The sequence below is a fragment of the Tauraco erythrolophus genome, chromosome 7, assembly GCF_009769465.1.
Source record: "Tauraco erythrolophus isolate bTauEry1 chromosome 7, bTauEry1.pri, whole genome shotgun sequence".
Classification (NCBI taxonomy): domain Eukaryota; kingdom Metazoa; phylum Chordata; class Aves; order Musophagiformes; family Musophagidae; genus Tauraco; species Tauraco erythrolophus.
In genome coordinates this window covers 52,629,437-52,643,862 of record NC_141471.1, presented here as the reverse complement: position 1 = coordinate 52,643,862, position 14,426 = coordinate 52,629,437, and the positions used below count along the sequence as shown (strand labels likewise).

The following is a 14,426-nucleotide window of genomic DNA, read 5'->3' as shown; positions in this document are numbered from 1 at the left end:
ATAAAATAGGAATGGAGAGCTGAAGCTGGCATTTCACCTACATGAACTGAGAGCAGCATGTAAGGAGCACTGGAGGTCTAACAGAAGAAAGCTATGCTCACTGTGATTTATTTTTGTAGTGTACATCTCATGTGAGCTTCAGGTGCTGTTAGAGAAGTTTCTGTGATGCTTTGGGCCTGAAGTTTTGCTTAGTGCTCCAAAACCCTTTGTACTCATAGCTTCTCTCACCATGACTGAATTCAAGAACAGGGTCACAAACATCATCCCTCAATGGCTGAGATTTCATTACTAAGCCTTCGGTATGATGGTCTTGAAATCCCATCACACCAATGCTGTAAAAACATTACTCTCGTACCGCAAAGCAGACAAAGAAATCAGGCTATTAATATTACTGGGCACATACTATAGTGCTGAGGAGCTGCAATTATAATCAAGATGCCTTGTGCTGGATACTTCACTGACACATGGATATTATATGATTCGTTTCCTGTTCCAAAGAGGTTATCGTGTATAGAGACATATAGACAAGTCAAACATATGAAAGAGAAAGGAAATATTATTTTTGTTCCACTTTGCCAATGTGGAACTGAAGCATGTTAAGTGATAAGTCTACAGCCATGCTTAGGAACCGTAGGAGATGAGGAATGGACCTGAACCTTGTCCAGTGTTGGCTCTGGACACAAATTAAGGAAACTGGTGGCTTGGATTTCATCTGAATGTCAAAAAGAATTCCCCAAATTCTTACACCAACTACATGCCCCATTCACCTCCCGTTTTGAAAACCATAATGTTGCTAAAACACGGACATGCCATAAAAAACCATCTGAAATAGATTGCACACAGGTCTATACATCTGAAGATGTTATCCTGGCCTGGCAGCACTCACCGCTGTTGCTGCGTTTCCTGCTTATGTCAAGGGTGCCTGCAGAGCTATCACCTTCCTCAGGAACTTCTGCCAGGTCAGCTGTCTGCAGGGACAGAAAGAGCAAATGAGATGGGATAAGCCAGAAAAAGGGAGTGATGAGGCGAAATAAGATCACACAAGAGCCTTTGTACTTGAGTGCTTTCAGAGCAGAGCAAGTCAGCCTAATGGGATTGCAGAAAACATTGCATCTGGTGATGCACAACAAATACCTACTTCACAGGAAGCAGTAAAAGCCCAGAAAGAACTCCAGACCAAGTTTCCAGTCTGGAGTACAAAAGATTTCTGCAGTATAAAGTGAAGTGAAAGTTAAGGAACAAAGGATTATGTTAAACAATGTGGTTCTCCGTATAAAATAGAAGGTGCTTGGGGGAATTTATACACCCTGCAGGTATACTAAATAGCTGCTTACCAAGGAGATTAGACATTAATTGAAACTATTGACTGGTAACTTATTGACCACTAATTCATTATCCAGTAAAATAACTGTAATGTAAGGATGACTCTAATTCTGTTAACATGCTGTGAAAGAAGGAGCTAGAGTGTGATGGAGTTGGTGAAGTCAGCCTTTAAATATCTGCCTTCACTTTCTTTTTAAACAGTCATCTGGCTGGTATGATTAGGGAAAAATGAAACTCAAATGTCGTTGCTAGAATTACTATGATTTCTTATTTGTACTATATTAATGTCAATCATGATCAGGGATGCATTGTTTGACAGTGTAGGAAAACTTGGGATGACGTAATCTCAAGCCTCAGAAGTATACTTTGCATAAGGCACTGGATTCCCTGGTTGATTAGTCAGCTTCTCCATGTATAACCAGACAGGAACCAAGAGCTGCTCCAGACAACTTTGTCTGAATCTGCCCTCACTGAATTTCAGTTTCTGAACTCTCCACATGTGACTTCTTTTGGGTAAAACATCTTCGATAACCACGAAACGGCAAAACATTGAACTTGAGTCGGGTGCTCCCTCTCATCTGAAAAACTGTAAATCCTGGTATGATCCTAAGCTTATTTATTTCTTGTTAACAGGATTTTAAGACACACGGAAGGATTTAACTTCATTATTCCATGACACTCTAGAATTATACTGTATGCATAGCTCTGTCCCTTGCTTCGTAGACTTTTGCCTGTGTTACAGGAAGAAAAGTCAAATGAGGAACATTCACTGCTTTTGTTCAGGGAGTACAAAATATGAAAATCTATAAAGCAATTCAGATTTTTTTTTCCTTTCACTAGTGTTGACAACGAAGGTTTTTTTAGAAAGTACTTTGACAATTTTATTTCCCCTATCTAGTACTTTCCCAGCTATTTCTCCATCCAAGGATACTAATGAAAAAAGAGGTTAAAAGTAGATTTATGTCATAGGTATCTTGTGGTTATCTTGTTTCCCTTGCTATTTTAAGAGCCTTCTACTTTACTGCTCTGCCTTGGTTTTAGACCCAGCCTTTTGCAGCAGGTCATGTTGGTCTTGCATCTTGCACAAATAGGTCACCCCTGAATGAGAAGGCACTGCAATAGCAATGCTAACAAAGAGTCAGTGTAGAGCATACCTAGGGAATTCCAGTTGCTGAGTGGAGAAGGGAAAGACTGGCTTCGTTGAAATAGTACATCTCAGCTATTCTTTGGCTCATTGCTACGGCATGTTCCTCAGTCTTCATAAACTAGCTTTGTAACTGCTGATTAGCTTCATATTTTGTCGGGTCCTATTGCATATAGGATGTACAGTGACTGTCTCTTCAGTATATACCTCATCCGAAACCTCCTGAAGTAACTTCAGTTGTCTTTAATGATTTTTTAAGTCAAGAGCTATATAAGAAATGATCTAATAGAAATGATAGAAGTACAAAGCTGCTTTTGAGAGAAGCTGATCCACAAAAAACTAACAAGAATCGGAATCATATTTACATCACCTTGAGTGACTTTCTGCGTAAATGTGGGTTGCAGAAGCACATTTTTGAAGGAAGCAGTAGGTAGTAAATCTGGAGCATATGGCCACTTTCTTTTATGGGAAATGCAGAATCCAGGCTGAAAAAACACTGATCAGTCATGTTAAAAATACTTTGGCTAGTTCAGAGCAAGATGGTTGTCTCTACTCTGTGCAGACACGAACTGCAGTCCTGAAAGCTTCATGGCTGTAGAAGCAGGGCATGGCTCCCAGGCTAGTTGCTGCTGCTTTTAACTACCTTCAGCAGGAGCAGCTATGCAGCTCTGACCCAGAGCAAGCCCTTTGACAGCTTGAACACTACCTGCAAGGTGAAGTAGGATCCCAGGTGTCACCATGTCCCTGGTGTCCCTGGTTTGGTGACATGGCAGAACCTTGAAGCACTCCCCAGCTCCCAAGGCTAGGGCACAGCCCAGCCGCAAAGCCCCAGTGCTGCTGTGAACCTCATAGCTGCATTGCTGCTTCTGCTTTAAGAGAAGCAGAGCAGCACAGTAGTGAGGACCACTAGGGAAAGATCTTAGTCCCTATGCGTTCTTAGCTGCACTTGTGCTGCTAGCTCACATGCTCTGATGTGTTTTAAACCTGGGCTCTAAGGGCTCTGTGTCATGTCCTTGCTCTGGTCACTGGTCAGTGCCTGCTCCTAGGGCACACATCGCAGTTGTAAAGCTCCATGGCCCCATCGTTTGGATCAAGGTTGTGTCTGCCTCTGTTTTTTATCCTTGTCTCAATCCACAGGCTTGCACTGGTAGAAGTTATGGTTTCACATGTGTGTTTATTCAGCTCTCTAATATTTTCTGTTTTCTAAATGCTGACACGTGTTATATTTTCCTCTCAGACTCATTACCTTGGAGAATTTCCCATAATGAACTTGCGTTCCTTATTCTACACCCACACTCCACCTAGTTATGATCAGCTCCCTAGGGCAAGCTGACACAGCATTCGTGATTTCTACGCTTGAGTTGTCATTCATAATTCAACAGAAGGCTTTATTGATTTAGAAAGCAATAATTACATTTGTAGAACTTCTGTTTCAAAGTAAATTTAATAACTGAAAGAAAGAACTGTAATCACAATGCGACAGGTGGTCGAGTCACTTTGGGTTTTAAAAACGAATGGAAATTACGGAATTCCTTTTAAGGCGCAATCAAGGGTGGATAGAGGACATGTCCTTTAATAACTCCCTTGCAGATTTTACTTAGTTCTTGTTTAAGTTTGTCTGCTTTCCCATCTGACACAGATGGATGTCTGTTTAGAGGCCACCTATACCACCTGAGGTTATAGTTCAACCACATGAGTAAGCATGCATTTAAGTGCCAGGGCAGTGTTGTACTCAACATAAACAGATATTAACCCAACTTTAAATTAAACGTGTAAATATTTGCACTGAGGCCTGGTGACCAAGTCTCGTTATGTCTCTGTGCCTGGTGACTTTTATTCTGAGGTGAGTGCAGGAGAGATTGTCAGATAGTATGGGTCTGATTTTTAGATATGACTATCAGCTTTAGCCTCCAGTGTATTCAGGTGTGATTTTTTTTTTTTTTTTTTCAGGGCAGGAGTGTGGGGAGGATCTCTTAGAAGAAAAAACAGTCTAAAGCATAGGCTTAAGTGCCTGTTTATGACGGCTGAGAGGATATGAAATGTTCTTTCAACACCATGAACGAGCCCCTGATCTCATGGGTCCCTGTAGTGTTGAAATAACCATTTCTGTAAGGAAGAAATTGGTAATTGTTGCTGTTGAACTAGATTGGGATTTAGCAAAGGCAGGGCTAAGAGAACTATCATTGCTCTTGTCCTCCTTCTCCAGCTCTTCTGTCATGGGCCTTAAGGGGGTGACTTTTATGATAGGAGAGAGTGAATGACAAAGATTAACATGAAGGTGAAAATCTCCCTGTCTGGATATGACAAGCTGAGCACACCTGCCTGTATTTGAGTTTTGGAGAGGGGAGCCCAAATCTGTGATGCCTCAACTCCTGAGTCTACACTGGGCAGAGGTGGAGGTGTCAGTCCATTGCCTTGTTGCAGTAGTAGTAGCTTAATTTTGGCTGAGTTTGTACAGCGGAGCTTGTACTTTTAAATCTAGGCTCTGAGGACTCCAACACAGTGCTATTACTTCTATGAAGGGTGAATGTTCACCATCAACAACAGACAGGATGCCTCTACTCCAGCATGACAGTTAAATATCTCTGCCACTTTTACATAGGTACACAAAATCAAAAGAATATAATTTCCTTTTCCAATCAGATAAAAGAAGAATATTAATTTAATTTGTATTTTTCTCTTTTTTTCGAGAGTCATCTAACAGATACTTAAACCCGAGTTTGCAAAAATAATATTTTTTTCTGGTCTCATTTTGGAAGCTGACAGTGACTATTTTTTTTTTTTTACAGTTTGAAATACAAGTTTTGTGAACTCTGATACAAACTCCTGTGAATGAATATCTGTTCCTCCTCCAGAAAGAAAATGGAAGAAAGGTGTGGGATACTTACAGAGTTTCTGTTGGGAGAGTCAGACCCACTTCCAGAACTGCCCTTTTTGGTTTTCTGGGCTAAGGAAGTCCCAAAGCGGAGAGTTTCATACACAGGGTCAACCTTATTTCCACAGGCTGCAACAGAAGGAGAAAAACATACATCAATCCCTTGAGGATACTTCTAGCCATGTTCCTGCTCCACTTGGAGAAACATCTGCCTCTACCAATTTGTTGAGGAGCATGCTTAGACACAAGTTGGGAGATTATCCTGACAAAAACTGTTTGATGAACTTAGTGGAATTGGCTTTTGCTAACAATTTTCTGCTGCCTCTCTGCTCCTGTAAAGATCTTCCTATGCTCACACAGGTTCTTTGGGACCCTGCCATTGCCTTGTCTCTTTTCTCCTGCCATCCTCGTTCTCTAATCACTGCTGATGTTGCCTACACTGAGGTAAGGAAGACAAAGTACTAGGAGGGTTTAATCCATGTTTTCTGCCTGTTCCTACCACTGACCTGTTGGATTGCTCTCAACAGTAGATGCTTAAAGGGAAAAACCTTGCATTGTGCCTGAGCATCCTTGTGGTATGGGTGGGCCATCACCTTTATCCATCTATCCTCACAGTGCTCCTACTTGGCTAATGTAGGCTAACAGGATGGCCTGGATCTTCCTTGAAAGGTACTGACATCCCCAGTATGGGGCCATATGGGGTCTGGAGGCAGGTGTGAGTAGATGCCTGCTGTTGGGAATGTGCTCCAGCTTGCTCAGCTCAGTCTAGGGGTAGCCAGAAAGGCCACCACCCCCACTGGTGTATGTCCATTCAATTCTCACTCCCACTCTCCCTCAGAGCCGGCCCCAAAAGTCATCTTCCATAGCAAAGAAATAGGTGTCTTCAATTGGCATAAGCAAGTTCAGTTCAAATCCTCTTCTACATACGGCATCATTAGACCTCAGCCTCCCTCATAGTACACGGCAGTAAACACGTAGAATACAGTACATTTGTAGCACTGTGTAGAAGGAGGGAAATTTTGGCCAAAGTACTGAGAAAATACAAAGGATTTTGAATTTTAATGAGAGCAAAGCACATGTCATTTTTTAGCCAGAGTTTGTTCTAGATTTTTCTATTACTTCTGACAAAAAAGACTGATGTTTTTTAGAAAGAGAAACTTAGATGAAATACATGTAATTAACTTTTTTTTAAAAAAAAAAAAACAAAACCAAACCCTGCTGAAAACAACAAAGTAAATGTCCCTAGACAATTAATTTTAAACTGACTGCCTAGTTTTGGCTTCATTTTTTGTGTTCCCAGGCTTGCCTGGTCAGAGTACTGGTGAAGAGAAATATTTTCTGAATCAACTCAACTTCTTCATTTCAAAATGTTTCTTTTCAGGAATTTGGTATTACAGTGAGCAGTGTAGACACGGTCAATAAGGAAAAATATGAGGAAAGTAAGAAACGAAAGTAAGCAAAAGTAAGAAGGACAGTAAGAAATCTGGCAACATCCCTCAGAAGCCAGACCAGTGGTTGGAATGCTTCCAGCTGTTTTGATCTGTCTTTTATCTAGTTCTTCCCAGCTCAGACCTTCACCTCAATATTCCAGTGTTTCCTTCCTTTTAAGTTCCTACCTTGATTGCAGGTAGTTATTCCTACAGACAGGGTAACTGCTAAGAGGTTATATAGACAGGGTTTTGAGTGAAACACACAATAAACACACCCTCTCCTCTTCCAGCTTTGTATCTTTGAAGTGGTCCTTTCCTGAGATGGCAGAAGGACATCCAGTCACTGAAAGGAGCTGGAAGGCTGCTGAGGGTAAATACCACAGCTGGAAGTCTGCCGCTGCTGTTGCAGAGCACTGCCAAAGGGAGACTGAACAGAAAAGCAATCAAAACCTACCAATAGGCATCACTTCTTTGATGCAGCCAAACTGTTCATGAATGAGTAGGGGGGAGCTGTAGTACCGTCGAAATCCCTTTGGCTGGAGGGAGAGAAAGCAAAAACACGTGAAATGCATGGATGCCATGATTGAGTTAGTAGAAACAACCTCAGCTCTTCAGCTAATGGCATAACAGTGTGGCGAGGCTGGAAATTTGCCTCCTGTTGAGTCACTGTGGGGTTTAGAGATCAGGGATTTATTTGACTTTTCTCCTGGAAAAAAAACAATTTCCCGTATTTGTGTGGAAGGAGGGGCTCATTTTCATCTCCCCTTTTTCTTTTGTATTACACAAAAGCAGCACTAATTAATTACAGCAGAAGTGTTGAATCATTAGAGGTTCTGGGAAGTTTCCCTCTCCCTTTCTTCTTATGTAAAGTGAATTTGCATTGTTTTGCATTTGCTAAACACGTGACTATCCTTCCCCACCCTAACTCCAAATCCTCATGTTCTCACACATGCATTTGTGAAATCCAAGGAATTTAGAGCCTTTCTATAGATTTTTTTTAAGATTTGCTGCTGACTGACTGCAGCTTCAACTGCTTTTTTCTCTTGTAAAGTCAAAAAACCCCTCAAGTCGTCACCAGATGTTCTCTCAATGTCCATTTGTAGAGAAACGCATTATAACAACTCAACCTATACCATTAAAGAATATCACAATATGGCAAATAACGGTGCCCTATATCACTCTAAAACCCATTCTTAGAAGGTTAAACATTTCCTGTTACCTCTTTATTTACTACCTCAGCTAGCAAATATCTCAGGCAAAGGCTGAGTACCCAAAATGAAGGTGCTAACATCTAAGTCTTTGGGGATGCCCTTCAAGGTATTAGAGATTCACAAACAAGTCTCTCAGATGTCTAATTTTTACAGGCTGTGAGAACTACCAGTCACAGTGAGAAGTGGAAAAGCCTCATGGAGATGTGCGTATTTTCCATATCCTGTGTTCAGTACACATAAAAAAAAGGTAGACAACTAGTTCTTTTGTTAATAAGCTGCAGTATAGATTGAGAAAGAATGAGGGAGACATTGAAAAAATTGGTTTCTTAGAGGAATTCAGATTCTCCAGCCTTGGTTTGCCCCAAAACAAGATTCAGACACAACATTAGCTCATTAAACTCCCGTGACTTTGCTGGATGACTTCCTGCTGTAAATTTGGCCTCTACTTTTCTGCTTTTGTAAACTAGAGACCACAGAGCTGAGGCTGGAATCAAGAAATGTGTGAAACAATTCACATGATTTAATATTTGGCTTGTCCAGGCCTTGCAATGAGGTCATTCAGCTCTTCAAAGACCAACTTCCTATACCAGAATGCCTCACATTAGGACTATGATTATAGTTTAAATGCATTAAGATTTGCCTCAGGTGTATAAACAACAACTTTCACTGAATACAGAAAGGTCTTTCCAGTGAAAGGTAGGTTTTCTAGCCCTTTTAAAGTCAATGCTTGCATTTTTTCATTATTTAACACAGTGAAACTCTTTGGTTTTTGCTCATATTTGTCTCAGGGGCCTTCAGGTCGCAACAAATCAGAGCATTTGAAACATGAATACATGTATTCAGTTTTTATATTCCAGATGGTCGTTTTCCCAAGTTCTTTTTCCAAAAGTAACCAAAATAACTGTATTCTCATAAAAGTTATCAAGTTGGGTTAGAACTGTTTTAAACACACTGTCCTGCCTTTGCCAATAATGAGAATTTGCTGCTCAGAAGGTGACCCAGACACTAAGGTGCTGTGTTCATACAGGGGCAGGTCTCCTCCCAGCTTCTCCTACTGAGTGATTGCTTCAAACTCTGTAGTGTCTCTTTGTGAAATATCCTTTGATCCACTTTTTAAGATGAATTATGTTTTTTCTTTGAGCCCTAACAGTGGAAAAAACAATAAAGTATAATCTGAAGGATTTTTCATTTGTTAAACTCCATTGAAATATTTTGACTAATTTATAGCATTCCTCGAGAGATTTACATTACAGCAAGCACAGTTTAAATCAAGGGAATTAATTCTGTTATTTAGCTAAATTTGGATAATATAACTATATTTTTACATCCACAAAGCAGACTAGATTTGTGTTCCATTTTTGTTCAGATTCTTGAGCGGTAGCAGTTGCCCAAACTGATAACAAGACACCATCTGGCTGTACTTTGCCCACCTCAGTAAAGTGATCTGGTGTCGGTTCTGTTAATGCACCCGCTAAATGTCAGCCAGGGGCCAGGCACATGAAGTAAGCGGCTCCAGCACAAGCTGGTGCCTCCCACTGCACTTGCTGCCCTGCCCTGCTCACTTACCAGCTTGCCCATGCAACGCTGCTGTCCGATGCTGTCCGCACACTTGTGGTGGATGCTCATCTTACAAGCCTTGCAGCGCAGGCCATGCTTAGCGGTCGTCCCTGTGAAATGCACGGAAATGATTTTATTAGACAAAATCAATAGTTTCCATGCATTTAACAAATGACCTGAAAGAGCTGATGGGGAGGTCAGTTGCAGTAGAGTAAATATTGACAGCATTCTTCACCTTGCCTACTCTTTTTAGTATGCATTTATACATGCATTTTCTTTACAGCCTCTCCATTTTAGGCATTTCTCCCCCAGGCTCTTTCCTAGGCTATTGCTGCCTTTAGGTATATATTGGATTATGCTCTGTTGTATGACAGTCTGATCAGTGATGTTTCTGCTTCACAAATGTCAAGCAAAATCCCTTTGCTATTTTGCAAGGGCTTGGCATGAGAGCCATGGAAGCTCCACTGAAGGAGCACTCAGGCTCTGGAGCTGTGCTGGGAAGCCAGGCCATCAGTGGAGGTCCAGGTTTGGTGGGTGAGAGGTAGCTCCAGAGATGTGTGGGAGGGCTAAGCCAGCTCCTTTACCATTGCCCATTCATGTGCCTGGGGACTGCTGCTCTCGCTTCCCTGGGTCAGTGCTCAGAGGGTGCAGGAAGGGCTCTTTGCACATCTCCAAGAGAGTCAGTGAGGATGCCATGGGTGTGACCTTGCTCTCCTTCACTGGCAGTGGAAAAATTCAGAGCTGCAGGTAGGGGAGCTCCAGGAGAAATTTTGCTGTACTGAAGCAGACTTCTCCCATTTGGGCAACAGTAGTTCTGCATTATCTTCAGTGTGGACCTACTCTTAAATGACAGAGCCAAGTCTGTTTGCTTCCAGGCAGGAACAGTCACTCTTATTCATACATCCATCAGACTTCCTACACTACACAGAAGTGGTTAAGCTGCAGCAACTCTTTTATCCCCACAGGACTGTACAAACGAATGAGTAAACAACATGTCAGTTCATTATCATCTACTGTGAGAATGAGTAAGAAACAAGGTAGTAAAAAAACCCCAAAAAACTCTTGACATTTTAACCAGCCCTCATTAGTCAGACATGAGAGGAATATTAGTCAGAAGGATCCTGCATCTGAAAGTACTCATGTAGCTCTTGGTTATTTGAGTAGTCAACACCATGTACATGCTGCTGACTTCATTCAGTGAAATGCTACGTCTGAAAGCAGCACTCCAGGGAAGGACTCATCAAATTGGTGAAAAAACTCGAGCCTTGACAGGACTGCTTTCAAGGGAAGAGGTCCCTGAAGTAGCCACTTTCAAGCCAGATAGAGGTGGGTTAGAGGAGCTCAGGGCGGTTGCAGTGAGTCAGGCTCAGATGTTTCACTTGTGCACTTCTTATAGGACAGAGAACTGACATCCTCTCAGTCTAGTCTTCTTACTGAGACTGCTAAAGAGATGGGGAGTGAACGGGGTTGAGTGGAGGGTGCACCCCCAGGGCTCCCATGGAGTGGGGTCAGTGCCTGCTCCCTGCTTGTTGCCTGCCTGGCCCCTCTCAACTGAGCTGATGCACGGCACCTCACTGCTCAGCTATGTGCAGATGTCTAGCCTTGTTCCTGGAGCCTGTTTTTGTAGTAAATACAGGACTTACTAGAAGAACACATCCCTGTTTTTTTTTGTTTTGTTGGGATTTTTTTCTGTGTGGTTTCACTAGGGTTACTGTGCTGTGAGGATTTTTTCAGTTATAGTTTCTTTTCAATAACGCATGCTCAAACCAATATTGATTTCTGAGGCTTTGTGCTTTTATTACTTACGGTGAGATGTTGACTCACCTTTGCTGATGGTCAACAACTGACAGCGAGAAAACAGCACTTCCTCTACATTTTAAATTATATTTATAGAGTGGAATGAAAAGAAGGAAAATGACATCATGCTTTGCTTACACAACGCATATTTAGTGTCAGTGCTTACACAGGGTCTAATTATCTCATGGTGATCTGTACCGGCATAACTCTTACCTGCTTTACCAACTTACTTCTGAGACTCAGCTGAAAATGCAGTCAGTCTCACAGTCCTTTCTGCTGGCTGTGTTAAGCTCTTCCAGCCATTTTGTTGTTAACATTACAAGGCAGATATTGGTCCTTACATATTATAAATGTGTCATCACAGAAGATACACATTTGTCAGAGCTGTGCATCCAAATGATGTGCAAAATGAATGCAAAGTATCTGTGCTACTTTCAAAAATCAAATCCCACCTTCTTCAGAACAAATATCTGTGTTCATGTGAAAATGAGTAAGATAAATTACAAAAGAGCAACACAATATTTCTATTGCTGAACGCCATTTGTTAACTGCGGTTAGGTAAATAGCAGCTTCAAAGAGAGGAAAAGTATTTCAGTCATACACTTGAGTCTACATCAAAATTAAATTCCCTATAACTACCAAAAGCTTCGATCTTTAATTCATTGTCATTTCTGACTACTTAGTTTACTGTGGGACTAGGCAACTTGGAAATAATTTGCATGTATCTCCCTGCCTCTCACTGAGGAATAACTAAAGGGCTTAAAGAAGAAGCATCATTTGTTCTGTATTTACACTTAACTACCCTTTCTCAAGCTCTGAAAATGGCATTTCTGCAAGACACATTTTCTTTTCCTCCCCAGGATAATTCTTTCTTCAGTTTCTGATCTCCACCACCTAAATCAAACCCCCTCACAGAATCATGGCTAAGCTATTTCAAAAATGCATGCCAGAGATTAGACAACTATATATTGGCAATGTATCTGATTCAAAAGTTCCTGAGTTTCAGAACTGAGGAACATTATGAAGAAGCACAGATTCATATTAGATATAAGTGTAAATGAGACAAGAGTTTGACTCGTTGCACCAGTTTTTGGCCTCCCATGTAAGCAAGCTTGTTGGCTTTGCAGTTGCCTGAATGGGGCTCGTTTTGGAAGGCATCCTGGTAGTTTGAAATGGGGAAAAAGCAGGCAGAACACGGATCTTGCAAACAAGCTATGTAAAGCTGAGTGAGTACCTATAGTCACGCTGGTTTAAGTGAGGTATTTCATTATGCTTAAAGTAGTAGCACAGGATATAGCAATGTGTTGAAACAATATTTGCTGACAAATTCCCCCAGAGAGCATGAGAAAGCTAGGGATTTGGTCTGAACATGCATTAAATAGCAGAAAATAAGTGGAATTAAGGACTAAAAGTAAAAAATAATATGTTAATAAATGATAATAATAGTAGTAACACCACCACCACCACAAGGCAGACTGAGGAGAATTTGTATCATTTCACTTATCTGCCATAGGGTGCTAGGGCTTGTTTGAAGTTGAAAGCCTCTCTGTGGTGTGCTTGTTCCCAATGGGTTAATCTTTCTGTAAATTGAAGCATGTAGAAGAGTAAGGAGAGCATTTATATTTGAGATGGTGGGGGCGGTTGACCCCGGCTGGATGTCAGGTGCCCACCAAAGACACTCTATCACTCCTTTCCTCAACTGGACAGGGGAGAGAATATATAACAAAAGGGTGGTGGGTCGAGATAAGGACAAGGAAGGATCTCTCACCAATTACTGTCATGGGCAAAACAGTCTTGGGGAAATTTAGTTTATTACCAATCAAATCAGAGTAGGATAATGAGAAAATAAAAACAAAAAATCTTAAAACACCTTCCTCCCATCTCTCCCTTCTTCTCAGGCTTACCTTTACTTATTATTTTCTCTACCTCCTCCTCCCACAGTGGTGCAGGGGAATGGGGAAGGAGGGTTGCCTTCAGTTCATCACGTTGTCTCTGTTGCTCCTTCCTCCTCATGAGGAGGACTCCTCACACTCTTCCCCGGCTCTATTGTGGGGTCCCTCCTGCAGCAGTCAGTTCTCCATGAACTTCTCCAACGTGAGTCCTTCCCACGGGCTGCAGTTCTTCGTGAACTGCTTCAGCATGATTCTCTTCCATGGAATGCAGTCCTTCACGAAAAGACTGCTCCAGCATGGTTCTCCCACAGGGTCACATGTGCTGCCAGCAAACCTGCTCCAGCGTGGGCTTCTCTCCACGGCACCTCAGCTCCTGCCAGGAACCTGCTTCACAGCACGGGATTCCCACAGGGTTGCAGGCATCAGCCTGCTCTGGTGTGGGGTCCTTCATGGGCTGCAGGTGGATCTCTGCTCCACCGTTAGCCTCCATGGCTGCAGGGGGACAGCCAGCCTCACCATGGTCTTCACCGTGGGCTATTTTTTTTCTCTGGTTTTCGTTCAAAGCGGGAGTAGACTAACAGCTTTGATGGACTGTTATTACCTTCAAAAAGTAATCATCCTTCCCACCCTCTTACTAAGGTTACTTGATCAAATTGTTAAATGCTGAGCATATCAGAACGAAGGTTCTTCCCAGTCACTTTTTGATTGCAATCTAGGGATGTGATTGTCACTATTTTTATTCAGGTCACACTATTTCATCCACTGGACAGTGTTCAATGAATGGGGAGCTCTATTCAATGTTTCTTTTTTACTGTCATTGGTCAGTTTTTGTCCTTAAACATCATCTCTTGAGTACCACATTAGCTTAATTCCAAATAAAAGGTGATTAATAGCCTCATGGTCTTTCCTATGGACTTACTGTCTTTGTCTCTTTATGCCTTGCAACATGAGCACATTTGCCAAAACTTGGATGGAATGGCTCCCATTTGAGGTATTAATGGGTAAAACTGCCAGAGGTGTCTCTAATATAGTATTATTTGGCCCAGATGCTGACATTTAAGCTGTAAAAATTGCAAGCTGCTAAAACTGGGGGTTTAGAATGGAAAGCACTGAACATGTTTAGCTGACTCGTAATGCCCATAAACATAACTGTCAATGTAGTCATGAAATTCCTAGAATCATAGAATGTTTTGAATT

General features: G+C 41.7%; 1 protein-coding gene across 2 annotated transcripts in view; it reads right to left on the bottom strand.

Moving 5' to 3' along the window:
• Positions 1-14,426, bottom strand: part of STAC (SH3 and cysteine rich domain) — a 74,197-nt gene that overhangs the window by 17,825 nt on the left and 41,946 nt on the right. The window contains exons 3-6 of one of the 2 annotated variants that reach the window (XM_009981422.1): positions 9,550-9,650; positions 7,227-7,308; positions 5,356-5,471; positions 887-968 (exon numbers count right to left, since the gene is read on the bottom strand). In XM_009981422.1, the coding sequence (XP_009979724.1) occupies positions 887-968; positions 5,356-5,471; positions 7,227-7,308; positions 9,550-9,650 (381 nt within the window). The remainder of the gene's footprint in view (positions 1-886; positions 969-5,355; positions 5,472-7,226; positions 7,309-9,549; positions 9,651-14,426) is intronic. The other variant, XM_009981423.1, reaches the window with a different exon arrangement.